Source organism: Rhinatrema bivittatum, chromosome 1, assembly GCF_901001135.1.
Source record: "Rhinatrema bivittatum chromosome 1, aRhiBiv1.1, whole genome shotgun sequence".
NCBI classification, from domain to species: Eukaryota; Metazoa; Chordata; class Amphibia; order Gymnophiona; family Rhinatrematidae; genus Rhinatrema; species Rhinatrema bivittatum.
Genome location: NC_042615.1, coordinates 307,118,596 through 307,135,052, shown reverse-complemented (window position 1 = coordinate 307,135,052; position 16,457 = coordinate 307,118,596). Strand labels below are relative to the sequence as shown.

The window sequence follows — 16,457 nt, the reverse complement described above, 5'->3', positions numbered from 1 at the left end:
CAGATTACAGCCCAAAAATAATCTGGATGCTGCATTCTGGGCCTACTGGATTGCTGTCTGCTTCTTATGGTTGTTGAGTTGTTGAAGTTGTTTAAAGGAATGGGGATACTTGATCAGATTTAAAGTTACTTACACTTATTAGGTATATTTTATGTACAAGTAATCAAATGCAATGAATCCGTTTTTAAGGTTAGAGTTATATGCACTTGTTAATGTGTAGCATGCAGTGTGTGGGGGTTAAGAGTTGGGCTACAGAAGCAGTTCTCAATCAGTAGCCTTATTGGTTTTCCTCATATTGTTGAAAGAGAACGGAGTGATGTTGTAGCATGAACGAACTGTAGCTTGGCACAAATTTTCGTGTGCATGACAGGCACCATGCGCACATTCAGCGAGTGAAGATACTTTGTTACAGAAGACCCCTTTTCCTTTCCATGAGGTGGAGACAGTGTGACGTGTGTAACAAAAAGCAGTGTACCAAAATAATCCACCTCAACCAGTAATTCAAATATTGTAAGTTAGACCGTCATAATAGCCGTCATCAGGAAAATGTAATTAAACAATTTAACTGTCTTTTTTGCCTAATGTCTAATTTATTTAACATTTTTATATACCGAAATTCATGTAGCAAAGTTACATATCACTTCGGTTTACATTATAATATTAACAAGCATGTAAGAATGCGATTACATCGAACAGGGAGATAACTTGGATCAAGGAACTGGGGAATAAAGTACAACGAATAAAAAAGTAATGAGATTCTTTTGTGGAGCTAAGACTAACCTGGCTAAATATCTAGGTGTTGCTTATTGGATTAAATAGAGTCATGGTACATGGAGCACATATTTGGATAGATTGAGAGGAGATTATTGGCATATATTGAAAGCACCTAATCATTGATCTACTGCAATGTCCCACATATTTTTTTCTTTTTTTAGTTGTGCACTTCTTGAATTATATCAGATAAACGCTACTTTCATGAGTCAAATGATTATGGCCTTAGTTCATGAACTTATCTTATTTATTTATTTATTTATTTATTATTTTTATATACTGACATTTGATCTCAATTGAGATATCACACCTTATGTGAATAAACACCGAACAGCCACCACTGGTTGGTTTTCATCAAATGTTCCTTTTCTCACAGAGCGCCACACTGGTCTCAGCTCAAAGCGCTCATCTAAAACGCTTTTCTAAATATGAAGGAGGAAGAAGTACAGAAGGGAGCAACATTCAAATTGCAATTTCTGTGCAAGTGCTGTGTGTTTTATCAGAGACAGCGTTATGTATTTTTCGATTCAACACAGCTTAGAGCATTTTTGGACACTCACTCTAGCCCCATATAGACCTGCTGTTTGGTGTATTATGTAATTAGTGGAGGGACTGTTCTTGAAGAAGAAATCCATTAACTGCTATTAATCAAGTTTACTTAGGGAATAGCCCCTACTATTAATTGCATCAGTAGCATGGGATCTTCTTGGTTTTTGGGTAATTGCCAGGTTTTTGTGACCTGGTTTGGCCTCTGTTGGAAACAGGATGCTGGGCTTGATGAACCCTTGGTCTGACCCAGCATAGCAATTTCTTATGTTCTTATAATTTTTTGAATAGTTTTCTGTTATTGATATAGCTCTAATTGCTGGCTCTCCAGGTATTTCTTCTATTTGACTATAATACAGATGTTAATGTTAAGAATATAACTTAATGTTTTATGATGTAACATATCTGTATTTCTGTATTATAGGAAATTTCATTAACAAGTGGATGCTTGTAATTGTATAAAAATGCATAAATAAAAAATAAAAAAAAACGCTCATTTCATTTCAGCCCTCATCCCGGCATGGGACCGTGTTTCGAACGTTAGTTCATCATCAGGGTGGTATCCTTAGATGTCAGTATGCATAGTGGCTGAGGGCTGAAATGAGATGGCGTTTTGAGCTGAGAACCAGTGCACATTTATTTGATATAATTCAAGAAGTGCACAACCAAAAAAAAAGAAAAAAATATGTGGGACATTGCAGTAGACCAATGATTAGACATTAGGCAGAAGACAGTTAAAATGTTTAATTACATTTTCCTGATCACGCCTTTTATGGTGATCTAACTTACAATATTTGAATTACTGGTTGAGGTAGATTATTATGGTACAGTGCTCTCTTCCACTCACAACCCTTTTCATTTTGGGAACATGGGTTTTGTACAATTGATCTGTTGGAATGTAATTAAAAGCACCCATCACCTTAGGTATGTTAGCTATGGCATGTAAATTCCTCTTGAGGTTCTGCATTTTATGGCCTCTGATTAAGAAATACTATGGGTAGATTTTCATAAGGAACTGATATCATTATTTAGTGAAACTTTCCCCTATAATTGTCTTTGCATAGCTTGAAGTACCTGGTAGAAATTGGTAGAGAATGAGCATGGGCCATGCCTCTAACTACAGCTTGTGACAATGGCTGAGCAATATCTTGGGGGCTGGAGCAGTAAGCATGCCGAGATTCCAGCCTTTCTCATGCAATTTCACTTTATTAATTTAAACAGCAAATAATATCCACAGCAACTTCCTACCTTTGCAGTACTCTTTATAATGCAGAACTTCCCAGAGAGGGTCAGGAGCTCCTACTCCTGGAAACGTGGGGCCTCTCGATCCCACTGAGCTCAAAAACGTATTCCGCTGCAGCTGGCCCTACCCTCAGGACTCTCCCTGCCCAGCATGGTCCCGCCCATAGAGAGTTCTTCCTCTATGGGAATTAAGGAGAACCGGGCATCTAGCCTGGTCCTATGCAGGTTTAAAGGGGAAAATAGGGGCACGTCGTCACACACAGCTTGTGGAAGGATGTCACACACAGTTTGTGGAAGAACCCAAAACTGAGAAAATGTAATAAGCTCAATAGTTTGACAAGCTGAAATATGAAATGAGACCTTGCTATCTGAAGATCAAGGCCATTCTTTAAATCCTCATTATCTGGCCAAATGGCCTCTCAGCTCATGATTAAAGCCACTTCTCTTTGAAAACTGGTGCAAAATCTATGAGTAAAAAATACTCCCAGACTTAGTCCCAAAATGGACCAAATTTAAGCCAAAATGAATCTCCTTTTTTAAAGTATTAAATTGGAAAATATTAGACTGCTTTCCATGGAAGTAGTTTAAGAGGGGAGTGTGTGTGTAAGAGGGGGGCATATCCTCCAAAAATTCTCCAGGTGCTGATACTCAATTTTATCCCTTCCCTCTGGCAATGTGGCCTCCATACCCTTTTTTGAGCCCACCACACCTAAACTAAGCAGGCAAACTACACCTATGGTGGTCTTTATAACAAACGTCTTTAGAAGAAATCTTGCCCATAAAATAGGAAGCCCTCTCCTCAGTTACATTTCTTCTGCAGTATTTGTTTAGCAGCTAACTTCTGTGCTAAACAAATCATCTTTATTGCAAAGAAACATGTTGATTTCTAGTTAATGCATTAAAGAATGAGTCTATAAATACCTTAAAAAGTAAATGTGTGTTGCCAGAATGAATTAAATGTGTTGGGCTGAATTTATAAAAAAAAAAAATACATTCATAAACATGTGCATTCGTGTTTATTTTATTGTAACAGGGAAACGAGCCAGGTCAGTTTTCACTGTCAGGGATAGATGAAGCATTTTCCTTCCAAATATATCAGCTTATTGTACTTTATATGTCAATATTGTGAGAAGATCCAAAGTAATAAAATTGTTGAGGATCTTAAAAAAAAAATAAAAATTAAATAACCTGTCTGAGCTTCTGAGAATTTAATCCAATGAGTCATCGAATAGAAATATGGAAAAACATCTACTACTGTATACCAAAGTTGAAAAAGATATCCCTGATTCTTATCTTGCTGATCAGAGTCCTGGTCTGTGTTCAGCTGGCTCTGTTGACTGTGAGTAGTGATTGTTAAAACAGAATTAGCAGAAAATTCTCTGGATTCAATCTACTAGGCTTGGGTTCGATAAAAAGAAAAGTTTCCAAGGAAGAAGCTGTAATGCATATTCAACTCAGATAATAAATGCTTTGCTTAAGGAAAACAAAAAGAAATTCAGTGTGGCTCATATATTTTGAGTGTGTGCATAGAATGAGGGTGGTTGGATATCATTCGAGGCTCAGACTTCATTTGCTCTCAGTCCCTCGGTGGGAGTAGGCTGCAAGTTACAGATGGACTTCCGATAACAACATGATGGGAAAAACCCACAACTGCCAACCCTGAATCACTGATATACACAATCCTAGAATGTACTAGGGATGTGCAGAGGGACGCCATACATTGCATTCGGGATTCAGATTCGTCGGGGAGCAGATACGTTGCATTCGGCAGTATGGCGCCTCGATGCATTAATACGGCGATTTATATTCGTGTCCCAGCTAAAATTAAAATTAACTACAATCCCCCCCTCCTGACCCCCCCAAGACTTACCAAAACTCCCTGGTGGTCCAGCGGGGGGCCAGAGCCATCCCCTGCACTCTCACACCCTCGGTGCTGGTTTCATCATGGTGCCGATAGCCTTTGACCTACTATGTCACAGGGCTACCGATGCCATTGATCAGCCCCGTCACATGGCCATTGGCACCATCTTGTGCTCCTACCTTGTGACAGGGGCTGACCAATGACACCAGTAGCCCCCTGACATAGTATGGGCAAAGGCTATCTGCGCTATTTTGAATACTGGCAGCCTATCGACTTTGCCCTCACTATGTCACAGGGGCCGACAGTCGGTCCCTGTGACATAGTGAGGGCAAAGGCGATCGGCGCCATTTTGAGTACTGGCATCCAACGGCTGGAGTGCAGGAGGTCGCTCCTGGACCCCTGCTGGACTTTTGGCAAGTCTTGTGGGGGTCAGGAGGCCCCCCAAGCTGGCCAAAAGTCCCTGGGGGTCCAACGGGGGTCCCAAAGTGATCTCCTGCCCTCAGGCCATCGGCTGCCAGTAATCAAAATGGCGCCGATAGCCTTTGCCCATACTATGTCACATGGGCTACCGGTGCCATTGGTCAGTCCCTGTCACATAGTAGGAGCACAAGATGGCGCCGATGGCCATGTGACAGGGGCTGACCAATGGCAACCGGTAGCTCCTGTGGACATAGTAGGTCAAAGGCTATCGGATTCGGCGCCATGATGAAACCGGCACCGAGGGTGTGAGAGTGCAGGGGATGGCTCCAGACCCCCGCTGGACCACCAGGGAGTTTTGGTAAGTCTTGGGGGGGGGGGGTCAGGAGGGTGGGGGGTTGTTTAAATTGATTTATTTAGGCGGCCCAATAATTCGGCAAAGATTTGTGTATTCGTGGGGAATCAAGATATGTTTCGCTTCCCCACGAATACAACGAATATGGCAACATCCGTTGCAGATTGTCAATACGTAGGGACCGAATGCACACCCCTAGAATGTACCCGACTATGGAAAAAAATAAGAAATGTGAGATACTTATTTATTAGGGATGTCAGCAGTTTATTTTCATTTTAGTGTGTTTCTTTTGTTTGTTTGACCAAAATTTGTTTTGGGGATTTTTGTCATTTCATTTTTATTTTTTTGGAAAATAAATATATATATTTCAAATAGCACACAATTTTCCGAAAAGAACAGAAATGAAATGTTCACATTTTTCAGGGCCATTTTAGACTCATTTCAGATTTAGTGAAACAAAAATATAGCCATTCTCACTCAGTCCAGAATGCACATATGTTGAAAATGAATGCACATCCCTATGATTTAATGACTTCTCAGAGGGGAAATCAGATGCTGGAAAACTTAAAATCACCTCCACCCTTCCACCTTATGTAATGTACCTGGCCAGGTTTTTATGGAGTTCCATAACCCTCTTACAATGAATTTAATTCATCTTTTCAGAGGACAATTTTCAGTAAGATGGTTTGGCGCAAGACACAGATAATTTTGTACTTGTGGACTTGGTAAGTCATTTTCAAAGAAAACTATACAAAGCGTTTCTTTTGAAAATGTATGAATGCAGGTACCTGGAGATAAAGTGCCCACAAACATTCCATTTCCTTTTTCTGCAGACAGGAGAAAGGGGGCAAAAAGTAATAAGCATTACCTATAACACTGAAAAAAAATCCATTTATCCAAGTCAGAAACCAATGAGCTTTGTCACACGCAAATCAGCTCATTAATATTAAAATGGATTAATGCAGATGGCAAACAACTTCGTGATTTGCATTAAGTTTAAAAAAAGTGTATATCTCAAGAGATGCTGTAGGTAGCTTTGGCCGAGAGCATCGCCTGCTGATTTCTTGGCTCTGACCTCCACCCCAGAAAAGCCACCTGTGGCCCAGTGTCATCCTTCTCCCTGGACCATGAAAACCTCCTGACGAGCAACATGCCCTCCAGTCCCCTCCCCCAGAGGAAGGCCCCCCCACATTGAGCAGCAAGGCCCCCCCTGAAGAAATTATCCCCACACAGCAATCCCCAGCCCCCCTGAGCATGGACTTCTGCCTAGCAGAGGTTCCTCTTCCCCCTTCTGCCTGCAAAAGCTTACTAGGGGGAAACTCAAGCCCCCTAAATCCTGCTCCTTCCACCCCCTGGCAGAGTCTCCCCACTCATGACTACCCCATCCACCATCTTCCGTTTTATTAGGTTTTCTGGGCAAGTACAATCCCTACTCGCACTCACCTCGCTGGGTCCAGTTTTCCAAACCGTGCTAGCTGATCTGAAGCTGCCCTTTGCCCCACACTTGCAGGGCAAAAGAATGCTTTAGGTCAGCCAATGCCGTTTTTTTAAATTGGAGCTGATGGGCTAGGCACATGTGAAGATTGCTCCTCCTGGAAGAAGTAAAGACATTGGATGAGGCAGGTATGGGTGGGAACAACCTGATAATGGGTGGATATAGGGAGTCTTGGGGGTTGAAGGCCCCCACCCTCCAGTAAGCTGTGCAGGGTTTCTTGCTCTGGGGGAGGCCCTTCCTCCGTGGGCGAAGGGGATTGTTTTTCAAGGTTTATTGTACATTTTATTTTATTATGTACGCAAACCACCATGAAATATATGAATGTACGGGTTAGGAAGTCTAATAAATAAAGTAAGATGGGTGGTTAGACTTGCATGCCCATGGCTGGTCATGTGTGCATGATACTTGGCCTTGGTAAAATCATTTAATGCAGTGTTTTCTATGGCTTTAACAGCCTTTAGTAAATAAAAGTGTTAACAGTGTGATTCTAACATGTGTTAAAAATATGCATTAACATGTTTCTAGTGTACTTTAGTAAATAGGCCCCTGGGACATATTCTGCTCATTCCTTCCCCCCCCCCCCCCCCCCCCCCCCCATGGGTATAGAAGCATTTCCAGTCCTTCACTGGTTGTTGGTAGTCACTAGAAACCAATTGAAAATATTAATTTCAGATTTCAAAATCTATCAGAGATTGTTTAGTCCAGCATATTTAATCCAGAAACTGCAAGTTTACATTTCTTGTCACTGTAGTGGTTCCCTCTCTGAGGGTAGTAGCATTTGTTTGTTTACATAGTGAGATATTTTAATGTGCAGTTCCGGGATTGTGGATTTTTAATTCTGTTTCTGGTTAAATTAGAGCTGTAATAATTTTGGCCTGCATCTGAAGATGTCTAAAAGCGCTGACTGGATTTAATGAGGGTAATTTTCAAACAGCCGGCATAGGGCCTCATTTTCTAAAGTATCGCAGGCCTGCGATACTTTAGGGAATGGGGGGGGGGGGGGAGCCTGCGCTAGCCGGCAGCGATCGCACCGTCGCGGTATGATCGCTGCCGGTTTTGCACCCAATAGCGCCACCATAGAAGGTGTAGTTATTGGGCGCGAACTCGGACGCAAAAAGATCCTTACCTTTTCATCTTCCGCGGCGTCTTCCCGGAGTCGGCCCCAGTGACGCCCTGACTCCTCCTCTTCCGGGGCCGACTCCGCTCCCATTTTTGTATCGCATGCAATCTGTGTGGAAAATGAGGCCCATAGGCTAAAGGCTAGGGTGTACCTTTTACCAGCAAACCTTAGTCAGAATTTTCAAAGCAGATAATCTGCAGGATTTATGTGAGGATTAGATCTGGTTCCAGGGTCATGAAGCAGTCATTTAAATCATCTAGAAACTTTACCCACCTAGCATGTCCCGACGAGACATCTACCCAGTCAGTACTGGAATAATAATCAATATTCCCCCAATATTTCCTTCTTTATATCTCTCATCTTTTTCTGTCTTCCACTGCATTACAAGGATCAAGGCAGGCTTTTAACAGAAAGATCATGTGGCATGTTAACATCTTTTTTTTGTTTTACCAAACTAGAGAGACCTGTCCAATTAGATTAATTTTTCAGTGAAGATAATGACTATACTGTTATCTTTTTTGTGTCACTCCTTTAAATTGTATTAACTTCATAAAACTTAATATGGAGAACAACAACAAAAAATACCACAAGCTATCTCTGATGGCTTGGAATTAGTTGCAAATCTGCATTAATAATCCAGTGTTGACATTAGGCACACTGAAACATGCTTGTGTATAAAATGGTAAAATTAGTGCAACTTTAAGTTACCTTCAATTTAATTGTGTGTCAAACAATGCTGCTAATTTTGTGACTTCACAATTGCAAAGTTAAAATGAAACAAAAAGATCTAAACTGAATTGAAAATGTTGGCATTTTAATAATAATGAGGTACCTTTTTAATTTTAATAAAATAATGACAGTTTACTCAGTTTTACCATCAAAGACAGCGGTTACTGTTAACTGTTAGTTTATGTTAATGTTAGACTTTAAGGATTAGCTGTAAATGACAGTCCCCAGCATACAATGATGTGCTTTGTTGTCAGTATTCTCGGGTCTTTGTGTAGAGAGCTGGAGACTTTCCTAATGCTGTCCCTGGAAAATATTTTTCACCATTTAGGGCCTGATTCATCAAGGTCTTTTCCCATAGACACCTTTGTGAGAAAAGCCGCGATGACTCAGTTTGCAAAGCTCAGAAAGACTGATTTATTTTATCTGTTATCTCTTATGGCATATTTTCTTATCCTACTGACCAAAATGTCAGAATTTTACCAATGGTATTATAACAGTCTCATAACATGGGAGTAGATGTTCAAAGACCCGCTAGGCTGCAAAGTTAACTGATTAACTGTAACTGCTTAACTTTGTGCATATAATGGCTGAAACTTAAAGTTTTTTGTTAAACTTGTGCACTTAAGGGTTGATATTCGAAAGATTTATATGGCTAAATTTGGCTTTAACAACATAAATCTAACTGGCTGAACATTATCTTTCCCTGTCTGGCTCAATCTATACATATAAAATTGCGCTGAGTGCACAGATTTAGCTGCATTTTTTAAAAAAGGGTCAAGTCAGAGCATGCTCGGGACTGAGAATTCAAATTTAGCCAGTTAGTACAATATTCAGTAGGGATGTGCATTCGTTTGAAACAAATGGGTAAATTGCAACAAATGAGACCATTTTTGTTTCATTTGTAGACTCCCAAAGCAAATGTAGGATGCCCACAAATTAACTACATTTTTGTTTGTTTGTTTGGGTTTTCCATTCAAGTCTATAGCCCATTGAAAAGTGCTGCAGTGAGACTGGTAAGTATAGAAACCAATAATTCGTGTGTGAAGGAGGAGGACAAAGAATAAGAGGACAAGTAGACAGGATAGAGAACTAATCGAGGTGAAGTTGCCCTGCTCCTAATGATAAACTTTGGAGGTCTTGCTGCCACTCTGCCTTGCTATCATACACTAAAACCTTGGGGTTTTGCAACCAGTAAGCCTTATTGCCATATCTCAGACTCTACATCTTAGGATACTTGATACACTCTACCTTGCTGCCATGTCCTTGATGCTATACTTGGGGATCTTGCTGCCACTTTGCTTTGCTGCTCTATCCCTTATGCTACTCTTTGGGGGTATTGCTGCCAATCTTCCTTGTTGCTATGACCCTTATGCTACACCTTGGGGGTCTTTCTGTCACTGTGCCTTGCTGCTTTGCTTCTGATGCTGCTCCTTGGGGGGGGTCTTACTGCCACTCTGCTTTGTTGCTATCCATGCCCCCGATGCTATGCATTATGAGTCTTGCTGCCATGCTTCCTTGCTGCCCTGCCCCTGATGCCACAATTAGGGGTTTTGTTTTCACTATGCCTTGCTGCCACTCTACTGTTGTACCCCAGACTCTACACCTTGGGAGTGTTGCTGCGGCTCAACCTTGCTGCCCTATCCCAGACTCTACACCTTGGGTATCTTACTGCCATTCTGACCTGCTGCCATTCTTCTAATGTACTAATTTTCTGATATTCCGCCTTGCTGCTGTACACCAGATTCTATGCCTTGATTGGCTACTTTGCACCTCTCATGGTGCTTTGGTGTCTTCATGGCACCCTTTGAGCTGCTTTATTCCTCTGTCAATGCCTGGGATTTTTTATGCCACCTTTGCATCTTGTTCTCCCATCATAGTGCCTTAGGATGTTCATGTCACTCTTGGTGCCAATTTGCCCTATTCATGCTGCCTTTGGGGTTTATGTACTGTTATTGTTGACCCTCTTTTGAAGCCTTGGGGTATTCTTGCCACTCTTGCTGCTTCTTTATACCTCTGATGGTGCTTTGGAGAACTCCAGCCACTGCTGGTACCTTTTTGCCCCTATATGAAGCCTTAGGCTATTCATGCCATTTTTAGTGCTGCTTTGCCACAATCTTAACATCTTGGGAGTTCGTTGCCCTTTGGAAATTATAAACTGTTTTTATGCATGGTCACATGGGTAGCTATGTTGTTCAGGCTTTGGGGTTTCCTTAATTATTTATTTATTTATTATTTTTATATACCGACATTCATCTCAATTGAGATATCACACCGGTTTACATTCAGGTACTGTAGGTATTTCCCTATCCCCAGAGGGCTTACAATCTAAGTTTTTGTACCTGAGGCAATGTAGGGTAAAGTGACTTGCCCAAGGTCACAAGGAGTGACAGCAGGACTTGAACCTTGGTCTCCTGGTTCATAGTCCACTGCTCTAACCACTAGGCTATTCCTCCTCCTGTTATTCCTCCTCCTGTTATTAGTTAACAGTTTACAATTTTCCTCAGCGAAGTTTCACCAATAAAAGAAAAATTAATTATTTTGACACTTGGTATTATTAAAGTTAAATTTATTAAATTGGCAATAGAGCATATGGTTTACTGGGAAAACAAATATAAACATAAATTATGACACAAATATATTTTGACCTTGGTAACAGGTTTTAAAACATTCCAAACATTTCAGATAACTATAACTGTATTTCAAATTCTGTCTATCTTATAAAATATTTACTGCACTATTAACTATTTAAATGTTTTTTTTTAAAGTCTTTAATACTTTTACACGTGTATTCGTTGGTACACTTATCTTTGACTCCCACGATGTCTTGTGTATGCTGGTTTTTGGACAAAGATGAAATGTTTTGAAGGCCTCAGTTCTTCCTGGATGGACATTATGCTTGACCACATCGTCTCTGGAGCTTGACCATGTCATCTGTGGAACAATTTCCTACTATTCTGACTTTAAGAAATCAATAAAAGAACCTGTCTCCCTGAGACTGTTAATTTTTACTTTCTTTAATATTACTAGCTTCAAAATAAAAGGCTAATTCAGTTCCCTGTCTACAACTAGGAAAGGTGGATAAGAATAAATTAATGTGTTTTTAGATCAGACACTCTTTAAATTAGTTAGATAACACACAAGATCCTTATACCCATTCAGTCACTCTTTCCTCAAACAATTCTCAGATAACTCAAGATATTGAGATATAACTCAGATATTCAAGCAAGCCTTTCCGGACACAACTCAATGACACAATCCAATAACTCCTAAATCACCTTGCCGTTTGTTTATAACATTTATTTTGTATACTACATTTAAATTGTATATTGTTTAACCATTTCTATCCTCTTTTCTATTTTTCCTACTCCAAGTTTGGCCACCTTTGTTAAATGTAACTGTACCTTCTGTCACCACAGTTCTAGTTCTATGTTCTTAAGTTCTAAGTATTTTATTGCACCCCCATTCTATGTAAACCAGCAAGATATGTTTTCATGATTGCCGGTATATAAAAACTCTAAATAAATAAAATAAAATAACTGTATTTAAATGAAAATGAGGTTTTGAAAATAAGAAGTCTTGAAGCCCAAAATGAAAATCCTTTTGCCCTTCTGCCAAAAGTGCTTTTAATTTCCCTTTGGAATTCAGCAGCAGTCACCCTTATCTTCAGGTGTACAGCAAAATACTTATTTATTTATTTATTTATTTTTAACTTTTATATACCGATGTTCCTGTATAGGATACATATCGCACCGGTTTACATAGGAACTAAACTGTCGCCATGGGGCTGGTACAAGGAACAATTAGTACAATTGAATTATAATATAGTAAATAAAAACATAGGGCTATACATGATATTACTTCAAATAAAACTTTTGGTGAACACAATAATTACAGGAAAACTGGAATAACTGATGGATAACGGGTAGAGCTAACACAAGCTAGTGGGCAAGTTAAAAGGAAAGAAAAAATAATGCATTAAGAACGTCTAATTTACAGGTTCATTAAGGGACTAAGTAACTTCTAGCTACATGTTGAGCAGCAGCTAGCTTACGGAAATAATGTAGTCCCTGGCTCACGGGGTAGTTAAATAGCTAGGGGATATCTGGAATGCAGGTTTAGTTAAAGGGGCTCAGAGTCAATAAGCTAGTCTGTAGTTGGACATGACCAGGGGGGCCTCAGTAAGTTATTATTAGAGATGTGAATCGTGTCCTCGATCGTCTTAATGATCGATTTCGGCTGGGAGGGGGAGGGAATCGTATTGTTGCCGTTTGGGGGGGTAAAATATCGTGAAAAATCGTGAAAAATCGAAAAAACGTAAAATCGCAAAACCGGCACATTAAAACCCCCTAAAACCCACCCCCGACCCTTTAAATTAAATCCACCCCCCCCAAATGACTTAAATAACCTTCGGGTCCAGCGGCGGTCCGGAATGGCAGCGGTCCGGAACGGGCTCCTGCTACTGAATCTTGTTGTCTTCAGCCGGCGCCATTTTCCAAAATGGCGCCGAAAAATGGCGGCGGCCATAGACGAACACGATTGGACGGCAGGAGGTCCTTCCGGACCCCTGCTGGACTTTTGGCAAGTCTTGTGGGGGTCAGGAGGCCCCCCCCAAGCTGGCCAAAAGTTCCTGGAGGTCCAGCGGGGGTCAGGGAGCGATTTCCCGCCGCGAATCGTTTTCGTACGGAAAATGGCACCGGCAGGAGATCGACTGCAGGAGGTCGTTCAGCGAGGGTTCCGGCGCCTCGCTGAACGACCTCCTGCAGTCTATCTCCTGCCGGCGCCATTTTCCGTACGAAAACGATTCGCGGCGGGAAATTGCTCCCTGACCCCCGCTGGACCTCCAGGAACTTTTGGTCAGCTTGGGGGGGGCCTCCTGACCCCCACAAGACTTGCCAAAAGTCCAGCGGGGGTCCAGAAGGACCTCCTGCCGTCCAATCGTGTTCGTCTATGGCCGCCGCCATTTTTCGGCGCCATTTTGGAAAATGGCGCCGGCTGAAGACAACAAGATTCAGTAGCAGGAGCCCGTTCCGGACCGCTGCCGTTCCGGACCGCCGCTGGACCCGCAGGTTATTTAAGTCATTTGGGGGGGGGGTTCGGGAGGGTGGGGGATTTAATTTAAAGGGTCGGGGGTGGGTTTTAGGGGGTTTTAATGTGCCGGTTTTGCGATTTTTAGATTTTTAGATTTTTCACGATTTTTCACGATTTTTCACGATATTTTACCCCCCCAAACGGCAACAATACGATTCCCTCCCCCTCCCAGCCGAAATCGATCGTTAAGACGATCGAGGACACGATTCACATCCCTATTTATCAAGCTATCCTTGTTCCCCTAAATGCAGCTGCAAAACTAGCTGCTTTAATTCTCATTCCATGAGTTTTATATGGTAAGATGTAATGGGATACTCAGCCACAGCGTTATCCAATTATCTACAGCTGAAAATTAAGACATGTACCAGTTAACTTTGCTGGTCAGCAGCTGTTTGAAAATTTACCCTATAGATTTAAGGTACTTTTTACATTTGTCTCCCTATGTACAGCTGCACATAGGGAGACAAATGTAGCCAGTTTCATGCACAATATCTCACCGCCTACACATTAAAAATCCTGCCCCAGGCATGTCCTGACATGGCCCCTGTTTTGTCCAGCTAAATCTGTGCAGAAAGGGATTTTGCACAGACAGGATTTTGTCTGGTCAGAGGGAATGGGTGCACTTTCAACTGGTTAGATTTATGTGGCTAAAAGCCTTTTTTAACCATGTACATCTTTTGAACAGGGACCCCCAGTAATGTGTCAGTACTGTGTGGCATAACCCAAGCTTTTAGTGGCAAGAAAATCAATGTTAATCTATTTATTTGTCCATTTATTTAGATGAAAATCTGACGGACCTACTGGTGATCTATGAAAAAGAAGCAGAGGAATGGGCCTCATACCTGAAAGCTGTTTTTGAACAGATTGTAGAAGAGGGAGGAATCTTACTCTACAACCTTGATCTTTCGTCCCGCCAGCATTTGGAATCCATGAGCCTATCTAGCTACCAATGTAAGCTTCTAATACTATCGAAGGGACTACTGGAGAACCTCAATCGAGAAAAAAGGAAGTTTCTGGTCAGGCTGCTTCACCCACCGGACACTGTGGTAATCCTGCTTTGCGGGCTGGAGAATTCAGATGAACTATATGATTTGGTTCCTCTGGACAGAGGCAGCCGGGAGATTTCCACTGACCAAGATCCCCAAGAATACTTTACAGCTGTCATTGATGCTATGCAGCAGGGTAATTTTATCACTATTCTTTTTTGTTCCAGCAATGTTAGAAAATATTGATTATAGTCAGGCCAACATACACCCTCAGAATTTTGGAATTCATTTTGAATGGGACTAGTTTACCAGTTTATTCTTTTGTGGGGGGATGGGCAATTATTAATATTTTTTTTCACCAGAATACTGGAATAAAATCCACTTATTACATAGAAGCAGATCTTTTAAATGGTTGACAGTTACAACTCCAAGTCATGTAGGAAGGATTTCAGAAGTTAAACATTATTACAATTCATATTAAATATAGAAACATAGAAACATAGAAATGACGGCAGAAGAAGACCAAACGGCCAATCCAGTCTGCCCAGCAAGCTTCACACATTTTTTCTCTCGTACTTATCTGTTTCTCTTAGCTCTTGGTTCTATTTCCCTTCCACCCCCACCATTAATGTAGAGAGCAGTGATGGAGCTGCATCCAAGTGAAATATCAAGCTTGATTAGTTAGGGGCAGTAGGGGTAGTAACTGCCGCAATAAGCAAGCTACACCCATGCTTATTTGTTTTACCCAGACTATGTTATACAGCCCTTATTGGTTGTTTTTTCTTCTCCCCTGCCGTTGAAGCAGGGAGCTATGCTGGATATGCGTGAAGTATCAGTTTTGTTTTGTTTTTTTTGATAAGAAGATAATACAAGATAATACAAGATAAGAAGAAGATACACTTCTTCTTATCTTTAACAAGTTTAAGGGCGAATGTACTAATGCTTGTTCATGCTTGTGAAAGTTAATACACTTTAGTGTTAGCATAACATGGATTAATGCAAAAAAGATTAAAATGATCTAATTAGCAACAAAATATGCTAACTGGCTCATTTAAAATGACCACAGTGTAATTTGTATTAAGCAACATGTTTGTGCCGTTAATACAAAAAATAACTCCCCTTACAAGTCCCAGAAGTGTAAGCAGCATTAACACAAACATGCTAGTTAACGCAAATGCCTGCTTTGAATGCATGATGTATCTTGCATTCAAGTACGTTGTTCATTAATGATCCTGCTAATGCATATGTTAAATTTCACGTCAACCTGCATTAATGACTGATTTTAAAATGCTTAGTACTTTATCATTAGCCCTTCAGTTTTAAAGAGAGTTGATCAATGTGTGAGAAAAGGAAGTAAAGGCACGCTATCGGTGTGGCAAGGAAGTGGTCTGTCAGCTGCTTGGCTTCATTCTCTGCCACAGACTGATGTGGTGTTTTATAATGTCTCTTTATCTGGGGTATGTGGGTACATCTACGTTTCTCTGAGAAATTAAGTCTCAGAGTTATTTTTTCCTAGTACAAGGAATGTGGTTATTTGTCTAGAATTAGTGAAGCGTTTGTTTTATTTTAGCAATTAAGCACAATATTTATCAGAGTTTCCAAAAGATACAAATTGGGTGGTTGTCGTATGTATCCAACTAAATGCTTCTTGACATGTTCTCGCAAGTTTGAAATTTCACCACCAGATTACATTTAAAACTGAAACTTTACACAGTTGGTATACTTTATAAATTAAAGTACCCCCGAGATTAGTCAGGGTAATTCTCAAATCTTAAGACAGCAAACATTCCACCTGATTTACTAAAGCTTTTCTCCTTAATTATGTTTATAGTGAAAAAGCTTAGTAA

The 16,457-nt window shown here is 40.8% G+C and overlaps 1 protein-coding gene across 2 annotated transcripts in view; it reads left to right on the top strand.

Annotated features, from left to right (window-relative positions):
* Positions 1–16,457, top strand: part of BANK1 (B cell scaffold protein with ankyrin repeats 1) — an 894,626-nt gene that overhangs the window by 101,678 nt on the left and 776,491 nt on the right. For both annotated transcript variants that reach the window (XM_029597059.1, XM_029597058.1), the window contains exon 2: positions 14,405–14,806. In XM_029597059.1, the coding sequence (XP_029452919.1) occupies positions 14,405–14,806 (402 nt within the window). The remainder of the gene's footprint in view (positions 1–14,404; positions 14,807–16,457) is intronic.